Below are 18,396 nucleotides of genomic sequence, written 5' to 3' on the forward strand. Positions count from 1 at the left end.
AATTTATATAATGGTAGTAGGTTGCTTTGAAACACACCTAAATTGTTTAGATTATAACTTTTCTCTCTGCACTCAGGCAGACAGATTAAAATTATTAGGCACAGAAACTGATTAACAACCCATGCTTCCTACTGTGTCAAAGAGAAGTATGTCTCCTCCTACACCTTACCACAATGCAACACAAAGACATTGGAACATTTAATTTGGTGAGATAGACACAGATTTCTTGAAATACTTGCATAAGCTGTATACCTATACATTTGTTAATGGTCATGAAAAAAAGTGAGCAGCTACATGAATATTGTAGCTCTAAGATTTGATACCACAAATTCACTGATCAAATAAAATATAAAGTTCTAAATAGTACTTTTCATAAAGACTACTGAAAAACTAAACAGCTTCCAGGAGGCCCATATATGATTAATCCTTACTTGCCACAGGATTGCTAAAAACCACTTTTTTAATTGAAACAATTTATTTTAGCTGAAACACAATGAATGCATTAAGGAAAAAAGGTTTCTGTAACATACTGCATTCTTGACTCTTCATCCATTTTTGCATCATTTTTCTTAATTAGATTCCAGAATTTTCTTAGTTTTGGTGTCTTTTTCAACTCTTGTTCCAGTCGATTCTGAAATGTTAAAATGTTATTCAGTCACCAAGAAGCCTTGTTTCCATGAGATAAAAATACAGTCCAGTCTTTTTATTAAAAAAGAAAAAATATATAACAAACTGAAATAAAGAGCAGTCTGGCTATTCTCAGTAAGTATCACTGTAAAACAAAAATGTAATAATGCTAGAGAGTCCAGCCATGACTAGATGTCAACTCCACTGCCTCTCTGTGACCTGCTGGCCTTGTCTACAAATTACAGCTTGAAGAAATTATAAACAACAAAGCTCATTTTTATGAAAAATTACACAAAACATATGGAAATTTGCAACAAACAAGAAAGAATTTAACAAAGCACACCAAAATATAATTTTTCAATGCAATAAATATTAGAGCAATGCTGTAAGAGTTCCTTAACAGTATTCCATAAGAATTTACTTTACGCGACTTGGATAATGCCTAGAAAACTGCTCTGCCAGTTAACAGTGTTATGCTTACAGGTTGTAGAGCCATCCACATTGGTAAGGAAATGAGCTGCTGCACCTGACCTCTGATCAAATCCACTTCCTGTTAGAAAGTTACAGATGAAAAAAATTTTTAAAACATTCTTATGTTTTCTGATATGCCTGTCTTACAAAATACATCAATTTACATCACCATCTGACAAAAATATTTATATGGTTCTATTAGATTTCACAATTTCCTAACAGGAAACTGCACTACAGACTAACACCTTTGTGTTTTAGGTTCTTTTCATAGAGTCTGTCAGTTCTTAATACTTCACCAGGGGTCCCATCCATTCAAGTATTTTTAGCACAAAAGCTGCTGAGAACTGATGTTCCTTCTTCAGTCATTTCTTATTCTTGAACTCAGCTTTCCTACCATGCTTTCTCTTCTTGTTTTTAATCTATTCTTTCTCTCTCATAGCCCTTAATTTATCAAGTTTCTCTCACTTTTTCTACACTCTTCCCATTCTCTGAAACAAATAATTTTCTCCATGTCAGTTCAAATGTGCTCTCCCCAGTTCTGCCTGTGATTTGGATCCACAAGGTTTCCTTCTTTCCTGAACTAATGAAAAATTTCAATTAACATCTTAAGTATACTTGTCTTCATGGACAAATACTCCATTCTCAGCATTCTGAAACTTCAAACTTCAGTGCTCTTCCCCTAGAACACTACTGTGATTATTCCAATCTGCCTTTCACAGAGAAGGACAGCTTCTAAAAAGTGTGCTTTTACAGGCACATTTCCACCGGCTTCCCTACCTTGTTGTATTAGAAATGTGCTCCACAAGAACGATTCTGTAGTCACTATCAAACTATTTAAAATGAAGATGCATTGTACCATGGCCACTACAGAAAAACACTATCTCAATAAACTATACACATAAAGCTCAAGATGATTACTGGCTCCCATAATCACTCCTAATCCCAAAATCAAGTAATAACACTTTCTAAGTTGTTTTGTCTGAAAGATAATTTTTTTATTTGTGCTGACCCAATAATACATCCCATGTGCAATGTAAGTAAGAAAAAGCCCAATAGCAAGAGAGGTTAGAGAGCACTGCATCATATAACAGGTAATTGTAAATTATTCTTCCTGCTTGCTATTTAGGATCTTTAACTCTGTTTTAACTATAGATTGAGAACACAAATTGGTCCAATGCTTTCTTAAAATTAACTCAGGAGAACTGCAGATAAAAATTGTATTTAAACCTGGTTTCAAAAGTGATAAAAGCCCCACCATGTTTCTCAATAGGTAATGGAAATAATTTTTGTGCTATTTTCTAGGCAGACTAAAAAGAGCACAGTAGTAACTAATCTGCTTTTAAATGTAAAGCACCTTTTCAAACATAAATACATAAATTTTAAAGTATCATTTTTAATATAAAACAAATTTTAATACAATACAAAAATGTATATTAAATCCTGTCTTTAAATTTATTATGTCTTTAAAATTATTAAATTTATAAAATGTCTTTAAAAAACTGCCAATCCTCCAGTTTCAAGTCTCATCTATGACCTTGAGTCAGAGAACAGCAAACGTGATGAGAAAGCTAAAGCAAGAGTCAAAACAGAGAGTTAAAGCCCTCCAGTACTGTCTTTTCCTTAAACTGGAATTTTGCTTCATCTGCCTTGTAAGAAGAAATTGCTCAAACTAAACTGCTATGAACACAGAACAGCATAAACACACTGGAAATATTACAGCTGCTTTTAACATACCAAACTATTGAAGCAGTGATCAAGGAAAAGCAGCAGGACTGTCTGTTCATGCAGAGAGTACTCACTCTCATTTTCAACCAGCGATGCCTCCAGTATGCATTTGAAAAAGAAAGGAAAGTGTTCTGGCCTTTTTTTGAATGTCTAGGAATAGAAGAGGAAGGTAATTTTGAGTCTGGTTGATAAAAATAATTTCAATCTTCATTTACATAACATAGCTTAAGTTCTCTAAATCCATTTAAATCTATAAAAGAAGGGATTACTTTTTCTCATTTTCATTTATTCTGACCAGGCAGCACAAGCAAAACAGACTAATGATATCATCCTGACAAGGGATCCTCCCCTTATACCTTCTGCATAGTCTAACACGTGATGTGCAGGACAAACTGACCAAGAAGCACGAGTGAAATCTTGTGAGAATGTTCAACAAGTGACTGCACAGAAGTACTGTAAAATGTCCCAGGCAGAAGATAAGAGGTAGGTTTTGGCCAAAACTATGGCAGCTCTAGGTGATCTGCAAAAAGTGAACCGGTAAAAGCCATCAGAGATCAATTATAGTCCTGGAACTTCCATTCAGCTACCTCAGCAGGAAAAAGATAAACTAAATAATCACCAAGATAAAACAGTTCCTTTACAAGGGCAGTCATGTACCAAAACCAAATTTAACTAAGCTGCATGGAACATAACGTGCACCTGTCATTTTGTATCTAGTACAGATGACAGAAGAAAAGCACATACGAGCAAATTATTAATCCTTTGTGCTTTGCCAACACTCAAGTAATGGCACACGTATTGAAGTAAGTGTGCTTCTGAAATAATGCCTGCATACAATGTACAACTAGGGCCATGGTGTTGAGGCAGCCTGTGAAACCTGGATTGTTTGTAGAAACATCAAGTAATTTCTAAACCTATTCCTACAAAAAAAAAAAGCCCCAAACAAAAAAATCAACCAAACAATATACACAAAAGAAGAGGAAGACATTATTTTAGTATAAAGCAAAAAAGGTAGAAAACTATGTTCCCATGCTTTAAGCAAGATATTATTGGGTAATATGTTAGACTTCCAGTGGTGCCCTTTTCTATGTACAGATACATAAATCCCTTTTTTCTTTCAATATCAGAGCAAGGACTTCTCTGTAAATACCCAACTTCTGTCCAATGCCAAAAAAAGCAAATGCTGGTGATAATGTTCAGCATCTCAGAGCACAACCAAGGACTTCCACACCAGAAGGAATCAAGAAATTTTTCACCTGTCCATTCCTTTCTCCAAAAAAGAACACGAAGTTTAAAACACCATATGAGATATTCCAGCGGAGGCACCATTTCCTTTTAACACTACAAGCTCTTCTACCTCCTGTCACTGTAAGTGAGCACACTGTAATAGCTGCAACTTGCAGATCAAAGTCAATTCTAGCTGCAATTGAATCAGTTACCTCCCACGCAGGGACATTCTCTCTGAACTTCTCATTCACCATACAGCAGATTGACATTAAATATGCCTTACTGGACACCTCTGGAGAATAATTCATCCATAGGTAATTTTCAAGGTACTGACTGTGAAGAGATAAAGAGTATTTCATTAGTTGCAGCCACCCACATAATCTGTCACTCATTTAAAAGAGCAGTTATCCACAAGGTTTTTTTTTTTTTCCCTCCTTCTCCTGAAAGCCATCTTCATAGTTTGTGAGTAGTTCCTCAAGTTAGCTCTCCTCTAGGTCACTGAAGCAAAACTTGTTAGACTCAGTAACTGCTACAAGAGGCAAATGAGTTTTTTATCAGGAAGACAAATTCACCAGCAGGTTTTCAAGTGCAAGAAGCAGCCACAGGTCCATATCATTTCGTAACACAAATTCATGTTGATTTTCCAAAAGAATAAAAAAGAAAAAATTTCAGTTGTCTAAAGAATGTCATATTCAGCATTTCCAAGCATAAGATGCAAAGGAAAACTACTGTAAAACTGTATCTGTATTACTAAATAACCTTTTTTGTGAAAATTTAGGAATCATCTAGACATCATCTTTCATGCTTCTAATCATATAAAGGCAATAAAAACAGTGCATACTGTGCAACTAAAATAAAGCTTTGAATATTAAGGGCGTGGTTAAATATTTTCAAGGTGAAAAAGATTGCTGGACACTGGAACATTGCAGCTTCCTTGCAATGAGCATTTCTTCTTCTTTAGTATTGTCCATTACTCACAGATGAAACTCTTGATACTAGATCTTAAGAGATGAGAGGCTATTTGGACTGTCTCTCTCCTTTAATTTCCTGTGCAAGACAGCTACATCTGAGCAGGCAATCCCTAAATCCAGTCTCGCACCCTGTGCTATTTTATCAACTGCCACCAGAAAGTTTTGTTTCCTCCTAAACAAGCTGCTCATCCATTCCTTCCTCTCAATGCCTGCTCTAACACTCATTTAGACCCTCATGAGACAGCTCAGTTTTACCTATTTATTTTTTCCAGCTAACTCTTGTGTGTGTACAGTAAGGTAATTCAATAGTTTCAGAAAAGGCAAGTGCCAGAGATGGTGGTGCTTGGATTTGGCAATGGAAGAGGAAACATCCCCCAAAAACCCACAGAACTCCACAGAACATTTCACCTAGAATTCTAGTAGACTTTAATATGTTTTAATAAAAATACTATGATTCCCCAAGTGAGATAAACATTCATGAGCAAGAATGAAGGACAGGAAAATCTCACAAAGGTAAACACAGAAGAGCTTAACAGACAAAGTGGGGAAAGGGTAGGGAACAGCAAAGAAAGGAGAGAAAATTAGTTACAGGACAAATGGCAGCAGATGTGGCTATAGACCAGAAAGTACTACAGTTACATGAGAGGCTGATGACATTAAGAATCTTCACAGAAAGGACAGGAACCTCTAACTCTGTGCTACTGCTGACATATAAATTCCAGAAGTCCATTGCATGTCACTGTTAGCGTCAAACCCTAAACCATAATTTACATTTTCTCTTCTGCACCTTTTCTAATTGAGAAGCAGAAAACCAAGGGAAGTTTGTCCTTTTGTAGTTACTGGTACTAACTTATGGACTTGAGCCTTTTTGAAACAAAGAATCTACCTCAAGCAAAAAACATCTCATTGTATTTGTTCTTCAGGTTTGAGAGATAAAACGGCCAAACAGAACATAAAATACTGTGTTTTTAAATACGTGCATATTGCAAATACTTATTTACATCATTTCAGACATACTCTAAAAGTTCTCCCAGGAAAGTCTGTAGTTTTAAACTGTTTAAACAGATTTCCATTTCTTTTCAAGACAAGAAAATGTTAACGACGCTGCTGTAGCACAATTCATTTTTAGACTCATAGTAAGAGACTTAATCCAAAAACTTCTCTGATTTCAGTGAGTTCTGATTTAAGGCTTAATGGCACATTCCAAATTACAGACCCAAGTTCATCGCTTCTTTCATTCATACTCTCTTTCTCAGTGCTCCACTTAGACTAGAAATTGAGAATCATAAAACAAGACACTCTGAGACGTAACTTACATTTATGGAATTATTTCCTCTTTAAATGAAGCTCTCCTCACTTAATTTTCCTCAGTACACAATTCAAGGCCTTATGAAGTATGAATGAGTACGCTACCTTCAAACTGTCTTACTGCCCTGCATTTGCTTCTCATCTTTACAGGTTCCTATGAACAAGTAACTCCAAATTCCCCTCCCATCAGCTTACCTGAATTCAAGAAGCATTATCTTTCTAATCGCAAACCTAAAAAGGAAAAAGTAATCAATTAACACAGGAAAGAAAGCCTCCCACACACAGCTGGATGGAAAATAGCTGTATTTTCCCCTATTTCATTACATAAGGAAACTTGTAGAAACACTCAGGAATTGTTTCTGTCCTGACATTTCCATGCAATAGCAATTGAATGTAGAAGCAACTGCTCTAACACTGTGGAAGCTAAGGCTCATAGATGTTCATTAAGCAATTAAATTCACATTTTAAAGAAATTCATGTAGGTCTTTTAAATATGAAGACACCACTTCCAATAGCCTTGAAGATACAAACTGCTAGAAGCTGAGAGTGTCTCCTGGAAAACTACTACTTAATCTGTTCATAATGGTATTTTTTCTGACTGACTGAAAAAAGAAGTTTGCTTTGATTCTGTATGACAAATTCTTAATTGCCTTCATACAGAGAATTCTCTGCAGCCCTTGATCTTCCCCAAAAAGCTCCAGCTACAGTTACAACTCTTTTCTGTGCACAAAGGTGCAGAATGCAGTGCATCTTGGATTCACCTCCCCCATCTAACAGTACAATTCAATTCATTGAAACTAGGCTTTCCCTTCATGAATCTGGTAACAGCAACCAGAACAGAGAAGGAAGCTAGAGGCAGTGCACTCCTCAACAGTTTTTTTTTTCCTTTGCATTCCTTAGGGACAAAAGAAAGGATCAGCCTTCTATAACCACCACGACAAAACCAACATAAAAGACAACAGACTACCACGTAAAGGGACTGAAAAATACCAAGTCCAACCATCACGTTTAAGGTTTATGGGTTGAGGAATTCTCTTGTTACCACATTCAGACTTTGAAATACCATAATGATTAAATTACTTAAATGCACTTGAGTAATTTTCATCTGCTTTCAACATATAGATGAGTTTTAAAGCATTCTATCAAACATTAGAAACAACTCCAATATGGATAATGTTGGAATGGTGGTAAATAAGAGAAAGGAACTGGTGTACTTACTTTGACCTGACAATTTCTTTTGTATATACATCTTCAATGACCTAAGCAAAAAAATTTTAGGAGAATTTCATATACCCTCTAAAGTGATTCAAAATGCATTAAGACATCTTATCTGAGTTAGTTACTCTCTGCTTACTGCTATTTAAATAATTTTAACAAGTTTTTCCAACAAAATGGAAAGAATCTTCACTATCAGTTGCAATAGGCACTCTACGACATCACATGACATAAAGATGTAGTTCAGCTGTTTATGTACATCCTAGTTCTAACAATCACAGACAAATTCCATTACAAATACTACAAAAAGACTGAGTAAAGGGAGGCTAAACAGGGAGATTCAGGCAAACATCCACAAGGAGAAGAAACTCAACACTTAAGTACCCTGCAGTACACAAAACCAAACACACCATGCCAAATTTTAAACATTCAAAATGCACATATCCACCAGAATGGCAATGAAGTTGTCTGATGGAAGTCACCAAAGAAGCTTTTAGAAAGAACACAGTTCAGTAATACCTGCAACTTTCATCCTTGTTTGATTTCTAAAAGTAGAACCCTGTCAAGCATCTTTTAACCTCAAAGTAGATGCTCAAAAGTCTTTTGCCCTTGTAAATTCTTGGCCAAAATAAACTGGACAAACAGCACACAAAATAACTGCATGCTATAGCACACCTTCCTGACAGTGCCTACATTTATAAACTACACATACATAATAAATTACAGTGTCTCAAGCAACTGTTGACCTTCCAAGCAGTCTCCTATACTCTCATATAAAATAAGCAACACTGGACATTGGAACATCAGGGAACAGTTGATTCTCATTCTTTTACATCCCAACAAAATTTCAGTAGAACCAATTACCTTTACATCAAAAGACAATGTTTTCTTCACATGTGGAGCCCAGTATTTATTTGCTAACTGCACAAGGAAAAAAAAAAAGAAAAAAGAAAGGTTAAATACATACATTTTCATGTTAATGATACAATATCTCTACAGCACATTCTATCCCCAAACTTTATTTTACTAGTATCTTGCTTAATTTCACCTTATGCTAACTACAAGTAACAAAATTATGTTTTCTAACAGCTATGCTTATCAACCATTTAAGGCTTTTATGCCTAAACCTCTTTCAAGAGAAATGTGATTATCTGGAAAAATTTCAGATGCATAGATTGCATATAACAAACATTTTCTATTCTTAAGTTACATCTAACAAATCCATCAAAAATAAACCATCTTTCAGGAACTGTAAATTCCAAAGGCAAGTGATTATGTTTCTTTGAGAAATCTGACAAGTAACTACAGGCTATATATGAAAGTGTAGCAGTTTAAGGCTCTTTGCTGTAGCCATCTCTTCACCAAAACTCCTGAGCAATGATGACAAGCGCTTCCTCTGCAACTTTATTCAAGCTTCTTTATGCTCTAGAAAGGGAAGGAAAGCAGATTTCCAAGAGGAAAAAAAAAAAAAACCAAAACGAAAAAAAAGACGACTTGTAGAAAATCACTTAAAACTTTCAGCAACATGGAACTCTCGGTAGCTTTTCACATGTTAAAACATGCCTCCTAGCAGTGCACAGTGTATTGCACTGATGCGTTTTGTAGCGCAGCTTTGTTGATCTCGCTTTGTAAAAGCGCGGGGGGTGGGGGGGCGGGGAACACCCTCTCGTACATGACAGAGGCGTACATCTCTCTTCAATTACGATCAAACAAGACCCCTTCCCCATCACCCACGGCCTAAAAAGGCTACTTAAACCCTGAGGCGGCCGGAATAGCCCTTCGAGCCCCGGCTGCGGCCGCGGGAGAGGCGGCCCGGGGGCCCCGCCAGCCCTACCTGTGTCACGTACTCCGCGTTGATCTGCGACACGGTGGGTGCCACGATCTTCTTCGGCGGGGCCGAGGACGCCGCCGTGGCCGCCGCCATGGTGCCGCCGCTGGAGCCACCCGGCACAGGCCGCTGTCCCCCGGCGCTCCCAGCCCGGCACAGGCCGAGGGAGGGATCTCCGGGCCGGGAGCAGCGGAGCCGGGAGCGCTTCCGGGGCCGGGAGGGCCGGAGCGGCCGCGGGGCGGGCGGGCGGCGGCCGCGCCATCTGCTGCTCCCTCCGTGCCGCTGCAGCGCCCTCCCCGCAGCGCCGCTCCCTCGCTCCCTCCCCGCAGCGCCGCTGCCGCCGGCGGGACTTCCGGAGTCAGTGTTGAAAGGCTGAGGGAAGAAGTGACGGAGGCTGTCAGCGCAGGGGTTGCTGCCACATTCAGCCTTCCAACGCCCAGTAAATCCGCTTAGGAGGACTCCTTCTGTTTTATGCATCACTTAGGGTAGAGCTTTCTGTCCATCTAACGTGGAAAAAAACACGCTCTCTGTAACATCAAACAGTTGCCACCGAGACCCGAGCGTGGGTGAGTGTTCTGTCCGATCCACAGGCCCGTAATTAAGGCCATTTACTTAAGAGTTAGACTAGATGATCCTTATGGGTTGCTTCCAACTCAGAATACTCTGTGAATCTCTTGAAATGTGTGGAGGAAAGGCAAAGGTACAATGGAAAAATTGTATGCTCAAGGAAGTCAACAGTTTGGTAATGCTTTAGAATGGTTTGCAATTAATTTTCTATTTGCTAAACAGATTAATTAAGGAGGAAATTAACAGACTCCCTGGGGAAGTTACTGTGCTTTGTTTCTGGGCTCATTATCCAGCACCTGCCACTTGAGTACTTTAAACTTCCAGGCAGGTCCCATTGAAGTCTGTTTGAAGATGACCTCCTTTGTTTTGATATCAAGGTGATCTCCATTTCATTTCTTCAAGCAGAGGTTAAACTAAATATTCTTTTTGAAGTTGAATTAGAATGTACAATGGGAATGGGAAAAGTAATGACAGTACCTTGAATAGGATCAGACAATGGCTGCATTCAAATAAATATGCCTACTGCATGCCTTTACTTTAGAAGATCCAGAAAGATGAAAACTAGTAAAATGAAAAAGTTACAAAAGTACCAGTAGCAAATTTTGTAAATAAAAAGGATTGAAATTGAAGCCATAAAATAGTGATAAAAAAAGGACAAAGGAATGTAAGTTCATTACCTATAAATATAGGCGGAAAATAGGAAAGCTGCTGAAACTGGCTTTCAGATGGAAGCCAGAAGTTTGATTTGTGTTACAATGGGACGATTAGGAGAGGCAAATGCAAATTTTTTGTAAAAAAATTTGGAAGTTTTCTAGAACAGCCTTGCAAGGCTAACCTAAACCACCTGCTTATGATGCATCAACAGGCCTGTGTCAAAACCCACAAATTTCCATATGTTATCAAAGCTATGAAACCTCAAGGAAGACTCCCCATTAGCTAACTTTTGGCATTTGTGTGTCCCAGTGAGGAGGTCAGTTGTCTTAAATCTCACTACGGTCAATGTGGCAACAGAGGTCCTTCCAAAGGGCAAATCAGAACTAATCTAAGTGCTCTCATTCTCTGAAGGAGTTTCTGATACCAGAAACTAATATTAGATGCCTAATGTTAGGCAATATGATCACATCCCTCAGTGAAAATGTCAAATAAAGTGATAAAGATCCCCTTCCTATAAATAATATCTTAATTTTTTCTCTGTACAGGGTATTGTTTATTTAGAGAGTGCTGGGACAGTAGGACTACAAATGAGTAGCAAAAGTATAAATTAGTGTTTTGGAAAAATACATTACTTTCATCCTCAAGAGAAGAGGAACCTTTAAAGAATTGTGGTGAGACCAAGCATAATGACACCCAGTGTTGTACCTTTGTCGCCATCTGTGAATCTCACCCCAGCTCACAACTGTCTATTAAGACTGGTCTCTTGAATGCCTATATGCTCAGTTTCCCCCAGGGTGGAGGCACATCTGACACTTTCCACTCCAAACTCTGTAATTGAGGAGAAATAAAACCCTGTACCCCATCATCCCGGCAGCCTTCTCTGAAGTTCTCCATCTTTCTATACTCATTGGTTTAACGTGTCAAGAAAATCAAATACTCCTTTCAAAAACCTGTTAATTCATTCATGAAGACATGTATTATTTAAAAGCCACATATTTGAGTAGATGCAGTTTTCAAGACTATTATTCATTTCTAGGCTGCATACAGTCCTGGTCAATTTATATTCTATGCTGCTTTCTTGCTTAATTAGTTCCTCTTGTTTTGGATGCTTTCCCTTCTGTATTGTTGTAACCAGGAAAAATATGCTTTTCTCCTTTTCTTTGTAAACTGTGTAAGCCAAGGTCATCAGTAAGCTGGCCATTGCTTTTATTTCAATTATACTCTCCTGAGCCCAGTTCCACTAGAACAGGAGGTACCTAGTGATAATCAGCAGGGGTTGATTCTATGTTGTCATTTTCTACCTTTTAGATTATTTCTGTGTAGAGTCACAGAAAATATTAATTCCTAGAAATGAAAACTCCAGACAATTCATAGATAAAGATTTCCAACATTGATTGATTTTGTTTGTTACTATTTTAGGGTCATCAGTGAGACATGACCAGTGAAAACTAGGTTCAGCAGTGCCATACTTCTAATAAAAAAATTTTGACTGCTCACTTTTGACTGCTTCTCTTTCACACAGAGATTTAGCCTTCAGCTTTTTAGACATAAATAACCCCTGCACTGAGATGCAGACTCTGTATGGATATCATCTTGCACCTTTGTAAACTCTGGTGGGAAAGTTTTGTTCCAAAGCAGGTAAAAAATACCAGCACTGAACTCAGGGTGCAAAATGGCATTATCTTACCCATGCTAGTCATCAAATTCTTCCAAACTTATGAATAGGCATCTTGTCTGTTGGACAACTGACTTTTCTCCTCCAAGCAAGCATTGTGCTGGGACAGATGTTTCCCCATGTGCCTCAGCCTGGTCGCTGCAGTGACTATTCCTGGCTCTTTGATCTGGGGTGTTAGGGTGGCTCTACTGTCACCTGTCCTGGTGGCCAGGGGAGCAGAACAAACGTTCCCCTGACATAAGATGGAATTGAAGATATCAAAACCTGCTTTCCAGGGTGGAGACTCTGTTCCCTCATAGCTGAGGGCATGCTAACACTACTCTCATAAAACAGAAAAGCAGCTCACTGACGGACAGCATCGTACTGCTCCATGCTCTCCCATCCAGGGGTTGTTTTACTGCTGCTCCATCTGTACAATTTCAAGCTAGACATAAAGTTCCAGTGCATGACCAATGCTGTTGAGTCTTTGGCCTCAATTGCTTCTTGATAGAGACACTGGGACCTGAGAGATAAGAGATACTTCTTCCTTCCCAAATCATTGACTGTATCTGTACTTCCCCTTTCAACAGTAGTTTTTTCTCCTTTGTGCATGTACTGGATACCCTTAGTGTTTCTTGGCCCTTGCATTACATAACTTAGAGGCCAAGGGAAATCTACATTCCCTTTTCCAAAGTGAGCCATGATTGTTCTGACAGCCATGTTCTGTATGCAGAAAGTCAAAGCCAGCTAAGTTTTGATGGCTGAAATGTGCTTTCTTTGTGCGCAACTTACACATATTGAGGTGGTTCAGGTGTTTTTAATAGAACTATACTTCTCAGGATAGAGGTCAAAATATCTGGGGTGCATCTCACTGCTGTATGGCAATGTTTTACCTGGCCTAATATCATTGCATTATACTACATGTGCACCCTTAGCTTCGGGGAAACACCTACCTGCACGCTGCACACCTTAATGTAAGGCAGATGAATCTCAGCCTGAGTGACACTAAGCCATATGTTGGGTAGGCTTTCTGTGAAGCAAGCCTGTAAAGCTTTGGAGAACACATCACTTTAAAATCAGCTTTTGTCTTAGTTTATTGACTTCTGCACATACACATGCGATTTTTCAAGAGGCATCCCTCTGAAAAGCTTTGAAACCGAAATCTCCACGTATGAGAATTACAAGTCTCATCATGTATATATACCAACTTGCACACACAGGTTGTCTTCTAACCAAAGGAAGAAAGTGACTATGAATATGCAATATTTTGAAATATTTCTTGCAAAGTTACATGAAATAAGTTTTTGAAAGGGATGAGGGGATGAATGCCATATAAATAGAATAATATGTACATTAAGCAAAGAAGATCTGAAATCTCCGTGTCTCTTACCTGTTGAAATTATAGAAGAAATATATTGATTTAAACCCGCTTTCAGGTAAATAAAATTTGGAAAAGCTTCTCAAAAAAGATTAGAGCAATCCTTTAACATGTAAAAAGCTTAGGCACAATGACAGGGGGATATTGCTGTGGTTATAACTCATCCTTCATAGCAGTTAATATTCATATAAACTAAATGTTCAGTCTGTTCATTACAGCTTTAATTCAATCATGTCACGTTGGTTTTACTATTTTGTTTATGTGCATTCTTCTAGTCCAAGACTTTTGTCACTGTGTTCATCTCATTAAATATGTGTACTTCCACTCAGTAAATATGGGTACTTTCAAAAATGATGCCTTGGTTTAGTAACAGATGCTTCTTAAAATATTTAGAATTTTAAAGTGTAAAGAAGCCATCAGTAGCATTCTGATTTGTGTGTAAATATTTATTTAGCACACATTCTGGCCAATGTACTGCCCTTGATTTTTGTGCAAAAGTTACAGTAACTTCAGTGGATATTCTGAGCTCATGACTAGAGGAAAATATGGTTAATTCAGCAACCCAGCTGCTTTTATATCCCAGAATAGCAAGCAGTGCCTCTAGTGAAGGAGATGGTGAAATAGGAGACTTTGTGTCATTCTTAGCTTTCTGTTGCTGGGCTCACATTTGGGTAACAGCTCAAGTTAGACCAGACTCTGGACTATTCTAATTCTCTTCAGAGACTTTTAGCTAGGTTTCTGCCAGCTGAGGCAGAACAGTGATAAGAAGTTGAGACCAGTGGTCAGAAAGGCTCTAGCAATATTTGCTAAAAATCCCACGAGAGGCTTTTATGTGATGAAGTTTCTATGTGGAAAAAATGAATATGAAATAAATCTGTTTCATGGAGGAATTTCATCACTGAAATGATATTTTAAGGCAAATAATTTCCTTTCTGCAGGTGTTGGCATGAGAAGTGCAATAGAAATTTGGGTCTATTGCAGCATCATTGTAAAAGTACATTTTTGATCACATCTCTTTTCTCACAATAAAGAAAAAAAATACAGAATGCAGACGAAACTGTAACGTATCTAATATGCAGCAATAAACTCAAGTCAGGAATTCTAAGATGCTGAGAGCTAGCTCCAGTCTCCTAAAGCTTTCATCCTTGCTTTTCTCTAGATTTTCTAGGTTTTTGCTAGACATTTCCATTAGCATGTCAGGGTTTTAAAGGAGTATAAAATGGCAATAAAACAGAACACCTACTAAAACCAGCAACTTCACATCAGTGTAATACCAAAAAATAATGTTTTGACTTTTAATAATTCCTTTTACTGAAAAAACCCTTCTACTGTAATATAAATGACAATATTACTCAACAAATCACTTTAGCTTATTAGCAAACAGACATTTTTCTTCTGCTAATTGCATTAGCATCAGACACATTATTCAATATCAGAGGGAACTCCTCTGGAGCTATTCTCACCACCCAAGTACCTGCTATTTTTTAGACCCAAAGTATAAAATACAAGATCTAGTACACTACAGCAAACAAGGTTTCCAAGATACTAATCCAAGGTTGCTCTCAGTGTCATGAAAAAATCTTAACATGTTTTAATCTTAAAAATTATCCTCAAATTGGCTGCTACACTTGAGGTGTCTAGATAGTTTAGCAGATTTCTACTTCATTTAGTAGGACTGTATTGTCACTAACAGGAATCTCTCTACTGTGTTTTCAGGATCATCTTAGAACAAAATAATAGAAATTGAGGAAATCATCTGATTTTCTGTAGTTCAGCAAGCTACTTCTGTAAACACATACTAGGGATTAAAACTCAAAAAAATGCACAGATAAAATAATGCCACTTTGCATCCAGATAGTGTTCTTCTTCATGCCAATAGGATTTGAGTGCAGTGCATTAGCAGTACAAAGGGGAGACACCATGCATTGCTGGCTTCTTTAGTTTAGGAACAGTCTTTTACTACTTTACATAGCAGTGGCCACATAATTCTGTTTCCCCTTCTTCACTATGTCAGCAGGGTACATTCCAATGCCACAGGCAAAGCTGGACAGTCACCATATCCATGTGTTCTTAGTACCCTACACACCCAAATGACTTCGAGTGCAGAATGACAGGCCATGGTCTACATCATCTCCAGTCAGCTTCTCACATCTTCCTGCACTCACATCTTCAGGCACTACTTCACATGCCATGACAGCAATGAGCAACAACCAGCTCCATGACTCTTGGACTAGAAGTCACAGATGGGGTTTCACAGATCCATACCGATTGGCACCAGGGACACTGGAAGGACTCCAGTGAAGAGGAAAAATTTCAGCCACATATTCAATCATGTCAAGTGTGTAACAGTCAAGCCACACATTAGGATATCATGGGAGCAGTCAGGAGCTGGAATGGCAGAGAACAGAAGTAAAACAGCATTCAGAGACCCACGATAACTCAGCATAGACATAATGACACTTTCATGTTAAAACAATAGTTTCTGAACAAGGAGATATCAATTAATTTATGAGTGATTTTGTTGTCATAAGACTGATTTCTCCTTCACTTGCATGGACTTTGAAGATTCACTTTTTTAACAGATGCTAAAAAAAATGCAGTTTAAAAGCTTCTTGACAGAACTAGTCATTATATGAAAAAATACAACTTATTTTCTTAACCTGGAGAAAGAACATTATGGGAGAGCACAGAAAAGTCACTTCTGTAATTTCAATTTTCCTTATGATAACTGCCTCTCAGACACATCTCATCCACAGCCATCAGACCATAAAACCAGGCTATTAAGTTAAAACTTACACTTTAAAGATCCACAAAACCTTGTGTTAGGAATATGAACCATTACCACTTTAGTTATTTAGGAGGTCTGGGAATTTTCAACATCATTACAAGATGGACCAAATCCATAGTCTTTATTGATTTAAGAGTCATCCAACTGTACTTAGGTAAGTGTTGCTCAAATGAGCTACTATTGAGAGATTATGACTTTTGGAGTTTTACATTTATACTAGGAGGCAGCCAGGAAAACTAAACATTAGATCCAGCATCTCAGTTTGAAGCCTAAGGTGTCATTAACTCCAATTAAGTTTCTTTTTTCTCTCTCCCATTTGCCTCACTAATTTTTCTTGTTGGCTCTGGGTGTGTGAGAGCAGACCACAGCTGAGTGAGAAACCCAGCATACAGTGAAAAGTAGTTACAGTGATTAAACAGTTTTTCTGTGGTTTATTATTTCTTTTTTTCCCTTCTGATTTTTTCTGTGGCCATATAAAGGAATATTTATATATGTATGTTTTGACTTTCTGCAAACCTTGTGTAGGGGTACAGCTGCCACCCACACACACCTCAGGCCACACTATGATCTCAGAAATGCTCCTCGGGCCTCGGCCTTGGCGAGCAGCAGAGGGGCTGAGCTCCTCTTGAGCTTATCAGCAACACTGTCTCTTCCCAGGAACTTACGTTGTCTAACAAGCTCCTGTTTTTTTAATGAACAGCCTTGGAACCTTATTTTTCTTGCCTGCATAGCAATGCAAGTGGAACAATTTTTTGTTACCAAACTTTCAAAGAAAGTTACTGAGCTGAATTGCATCCAGGATGGAAAATAACTATGACTGAAGTCAACTCTCTAGCAACCCTATAAACAGCAGTCCTAAGTAAGACCCTTGGAGCTCTCCTGAACCACTGTGGGCTTCAACCAGCACTCGCCCTTGGAGTGGGACGGCTCTCAGCTGCTGAGCTCTCAGGCTTGCTATACTCTGAGGACTGCGCTGCACACTGCTTGCTGCCAGAGCCTGGGCTGATACCCCCACTCCTCAAGGCTCAGCTCTTTGCCCATTGAAAAGATGCAATGACATCTGGCATGAGAACTTCACTGAACTTGAAGGAAGTTTTTCACCAGTATGTACCTTGAACATACTCCTTTAGGTCTCTGTGTGTGTGCGAGTGTGAATATACTACAGCAAATATACTATGAATGCTACTCTTGGATTCTTAAGTATGTTAAATTTGTGAGTTACTGTAGTGCTATATCAATTCTATAGAATCTTTGGTAAATTGTTTAAATTAAGTGCTGCTAAGTGCTGTTACTTTAGGCCTAAACTGTTGGTCAAATCTGGGGCTAAGCTTGGCAAGGGTCTCTCCTCTGAACCTTGTGACTCAGTTGGAGGGTCCCCCTCATTTCTTTTATCCTTACCCTTTCCCATCCTTACCCCTTTTCCATCACCAGCCTCCACAGAGATCATTTTAGGTTGATTTTAGTTATAGATTGATGTATTTTAGATTTTAGTTTGATTTTTGTCTGTGTGCTTTAACCATCTAATAAGTAGTAGAGTGAACGTTGCCAACAGACTTTGTTGTGCTTTCACTTTTACATTAAACCTGCTTTTGACAATACCTTTGCCAGTGATTCTTTGAGCCACCTAAAACACTCATTTGTGACACGCTGCAATGATAGTGCAGCACAAATATTTTAAAGGTATCCATAGCCACATCTTCTAGACAGAAAATGGATGATGTGATCAGTTAGTACTGCAGTTGCATAATTTGTCCTCAAAAAAATCCCTTTTACCTTTTTCTGCTTGTTTTAAAATATTTGACCCTTCTTCTATTCCACATAGAACAACCTCAGTGCTAAACCCATGCTATTGGAGAAGTTCTCCTCAGCAGGAGCTCATTGTTAACACAAGAGGACCCACTGCTTTCCTCTGCAGAATATGCTTTGGTTCTGCACAGTCTCAAAAAACCCCACTACTTCAGTACTATCAGATTATAAGTATTA

At 38.3% G+C, this 18,396-nt stretch overlaps 1 protein-coding gene across 1 annotated transcript in view; it reads right to left on the reverse strand.

Moving 5' to 3' along the window:
• Window positions 1–8,549, reverse strand: part of AQR (aquarius intron-binding spliceosomal factor) — a 53,198-nt gene extending 44,649 nt beyond the window's left edge. The window contains exons 1-7 of the mRNA XM_048306516.1: window positions 8,409–8,549; window positions 7,548–7,588; window positions 6,525–6,560; window positions 4,263–4,383; window positions 2,833–2,973; window positions 1,109–1,177; window positions 531–631 (exon numbers count right to left, since the gene is read on the reverse strand). Of these exons, the coding sequence (XP_048162473.1) occupies window positions 531–631; window positions 1,109–1,177; window positions 2,833–2,973; window positions 4,263–4,383; window positions 6,525–6,560; window positions 7,548–7,588; window positions 8,409–8,519 (620 nt within the window). The 5' untranslated portion in view covers window positions 8,520–8,549. The remainder of the gene's footprint in view (window positions 1–530; window positions 632–1,108; window positions 1,178–2,832; window positions 2,974–4,262; window positions 4,384–6,524; window positions 6,561–7,547; window positions 7,589–8,408) is intronic.
• Window positions 8,550–18,396: the final 9,847 nt, after the last annotated feature.

This window comes from Corvus hawaiiensis, chromosome 6 (genome assembly GCF_020740725.1).
Source record: "Corvus hawaiiensis isolate bCorHaw1 chromosome 6, bCorHaw1.pri.cur, whole genome shotgun sequence".
Lineage (NCBI taxonomy): Eukaryota > Metazoa > Chordata > Aves > Passeriformes > Corvidae > Corvus > Corvus hawaiiensis.